Here is a 3,409-nt window from a genome sequence, read left to right on the forward strand (position 1 = left end):
CAAAGGGTATGAACAGTTTGATAATTTTTTTAGCATGATTCCAAATTTCTCTGCAGAATGTTTTCCCGCATCCCCTCCAACATTCGTCACTATCTTTTCCTGTCATCTTAGCCAATCTGACAGATGTGTAGTAGTATCCCAGAGTTGTCTTAATTTGCATTTCTCTGATCAATAGTGATTTGGAACACCCTTTCATATGAGTAGAAATAGTTTCAATTTCATCATCTGAAAATTGTCTGTTTATATCCTTTGATCATTTATCAGTTGGAGAATGGCTTGATTTTTTATAAATTAGAGTCAATTCTCTATATATTTTGGAAATGAGGCTTTTATCCAAACCTTTAACTGTGAAAATGTTTTCCTAGTTTATTGTTTTAGCTCCATTTTAACAATGCTTATTCTACCCTACAGAACCAACTCCTTGTCTAAAGATGATGCAGTTTGTCAGAAAAAGAAATTTATATGACATTTCATTAGTCCTTCCTTCTCTCTATCCTTCATTTTTTTATAATTCTATCAACCTTGAGCAGGCACCCCATGCCCTCTTTTGATTTCTTCTCCGAAAAAGACCTAAAAAAATCCTTTTCATTATTGGTTGACACCACTATACTCAATTCATTCTAAGCTCTAGCACTTCTGACAAAAAACTTGTGGAACTGAGGTATACATTTGTATTCAAGCTCCATTTCTTATCTTTGTTTCCAACTTCTGCGCTGATCTTTTCTTTTAAAAATTTTACATGATTGATGAGTTTCCAATAAGCCATTTTTCATTTCTCCAGACAAATGCCTTATTTCTATCTCATCAGAACTAGTAACTGTAAGAATTTCACTCTTATAATTCAAGCTTTGCCATCTTGAAACTCGGAAAACATACACTCTTCTCACTGATCTTTAGATAGCCCAGTAGAACCTTAACTAACATTTTGTGTGCCCATGATAAACTTCATAAAATGTGCCTTCAAAACAATTTTTGAAAAAAACATGTCTATACACATATATACATATATATATATATATATATATATATAATAGATAGAAAAATATGTGTGAGTTAGAGAGACACAGACAGAGAATGTATGTTTGAGAGAGAGACAGCAAGAGAATGTGTGTGTGAAAGACGGCATGGGAAGAGAGAGGTACACTATGGTATTTTGTCTTTATACCACAGTCATTTCTGAACTTAGCTCTCCATATTGAATTTGGACTTTTGATAAAGAAAAACAAATAATTAATGTCATACATAATTTGAGACAACTGGTATGTGTTCTTTTCTCATCAAGGTGATTTTTATGAAGTCTAAATCTGATCATGATATCCCCCTGATCAGAGAACTCCTATTACATCAGGAACATATGTAAACTCCTCTCTTTGGCATTTAAAGATCTTTATAGCCTCACCCTTGTTTACCATTGCTTTTTTTCAGTATTCCAAATTAAAAATAAACAGGTTTAGATCACTTCACAATCCCACTTACAATGTTTTAACGTGCCTATTTTCCCAGCTCCTCTCCAACACTGACCATGCTTGTTTTTACTGGTCTCTGCCAATTTTCAAGGTGTCACACTTAATTTTATTTGAATTTCTATTCCTTTGATTAACTTGGAGTATGTTTTCATGGGATTATAATTTTTCTAAACAATTTTTATTCATATCTTCTGAAGTAGCATTTGAAGTATGGTCTTTATATATGTGTGTGTATGTATGTATGTATAAATATATATATACATATATGTATATATATAGCTATAATTTTTTATTTTTTAGATCTCAGATTATGAGTAGTGAGATTTCATAGTTTCCCACTCTCCTATTTGTCTTCTAATTCTGTTCATACTGATTTTATTCACCATAAACTTTCAAACCAACCTTGAATGGGATGTTTTAAATTCTTATTTCATTCCTTCTATATTTGCTTCCAAAGAGACACATGGAAGGGGCAAATCAGTCTGGAATCTCAGAGTTCATCCTTCTGGGTCTTTCAGAGGAGCCAGAGCAGCAGAGACTTCTGTTCTTCCTATTCCTCCTTATGTACCTGATCACAGGGTTGGGGAATCTGCTCATCATGATAGCAATTAGCTGTAATTCACATCTACACACCCCCATGTACTTCTTCCTCAGTAATTTGTCCCTAGTTGACATCTGCTTCACCTCCACCACCATTCCCAAGATGCTGAGCAATCACATATCCAAAAACAGAACAATTCCTTATGCTGGGTGCCTGACACAAGCATTCTTCTTCATTTGGTTTACAGGGATTGATAGTGTCCTCCTCACTGCCATGGCTTATGACCGCTATGTGGCTGTTTGTGCACCCCTACACTATAATACAGTCATGACTCCAAGCATTTGTGCCCTTCTAGTACTAGTGTCCTGGTCTTGGGCCTTTATTAATGCCTTGACAGACACCGTCTTGCTGACCCGACTTTCCTTCTGTGGCCACAATGAAATCCCTCATTTTTTCTGTGACCTCAGTCCCCTTTTAAAGTTGGCCTGCTCAGACACCTTCATCAATGATTTGATGGTCCACACAATGGGTGCACTAATAGTATTTCTGCCCTTCATTGGAATACTCATCTCCTATACACACATTTTCATAGCTGTAATGAAGATCTCATCTGTGAAAGGGATGCAGAAAGTGTTCTCCACCTGTGGATCCCACCTCACTGTGGTCTGTCTCTTCTATGGGACAATCATTGGGGTGTACTTCAGCCCCACATCCAGCCACACAGCCCAACAAGATACAGCAGCAACTGTGATGTACACTGTAGTCACCCCAATGCTGAACCCATTCATCTACAGCCTAAGGAATAAGGACATGAAAGAAGCCTTGAAGATGCTCATCATTAGAAAACTAGGATTCACTCTATGACTGTGAGGTATCTTCCTGAACAGAAAACAACTGCAATACTATGGAAGATTGGCTGTGAGACTTCTCTAATATGACATGAAATCAATCTGTTCTCCTCTTGACATTGTGGCATGATGGATAAAGAACTAAATCAGTCTTTAAGATTCCTGATTCTAGTGCTTTTTTATTGAGGAATTGTGGGTATTGAATGAAACATGCTAAGTCCACCTTGTGACTCGATTCTGAATCCAACTCAGTTTCCTTTCTATTCAACTGTAGGTCTGCTCCCATTTCTATATTATGAGAAATTTTTATACAGTTGTAGGAATTGTGGGCAAATTGTATTGCATTATGTACACCTAGCCCCACATGGCTGGGAAAATGGACTACTTTCTCCTATTCCTCAGAGATCCTTACCTAAGAATATAGGTTATGCTGAGCAGAAACTCAGTCAGATCCAAAACCTGATGCAAGATTTTGTCTCACTATTATACATCTCTAGCAGTCCATATATCTTATTTAAAAATTTATATTACACTGATCAAAAACTTTTTGTTTC

General features: G+C 36.2%; 1 protein-coding gene across 1 annotated transcript; it reads left to right on the forward strand.

Moving 5' to 3' along the window:
• Positions 1-1,929: 1,929 nt before the first annotated feature.
• Positions 1,930-2,871, forward strand: LOC100931905 (olfactory receptor 1361-like). The gene has a single exon (XM_012542385.2). It carries the CDS (start codon positions 1,930-1,932, stop codon positions 2,869-2,871), a length of 942 nt encoding a protein of 313 aa, XP_012397839.1.
• The last annotated feature ends 538 nt before the right edge of the window (positions 2,872-3,409 follow it).

This window comes from Sarcophilus harrisii, chromosome 1 (genome assembly GCF_902635505.1).
Source record: "Sarcophilus harrisii chromosome 1, mSarHar1.11, whole genome shotgun sequence".
Classification (NCBI taxonomy): domain Eukaryota; kingdom Metazoa; phylum Chordata; class Mammalia; order Dasyuromorphia; family Dasyuridae; genus Sarcophilus; species Sarcophilus harrisii.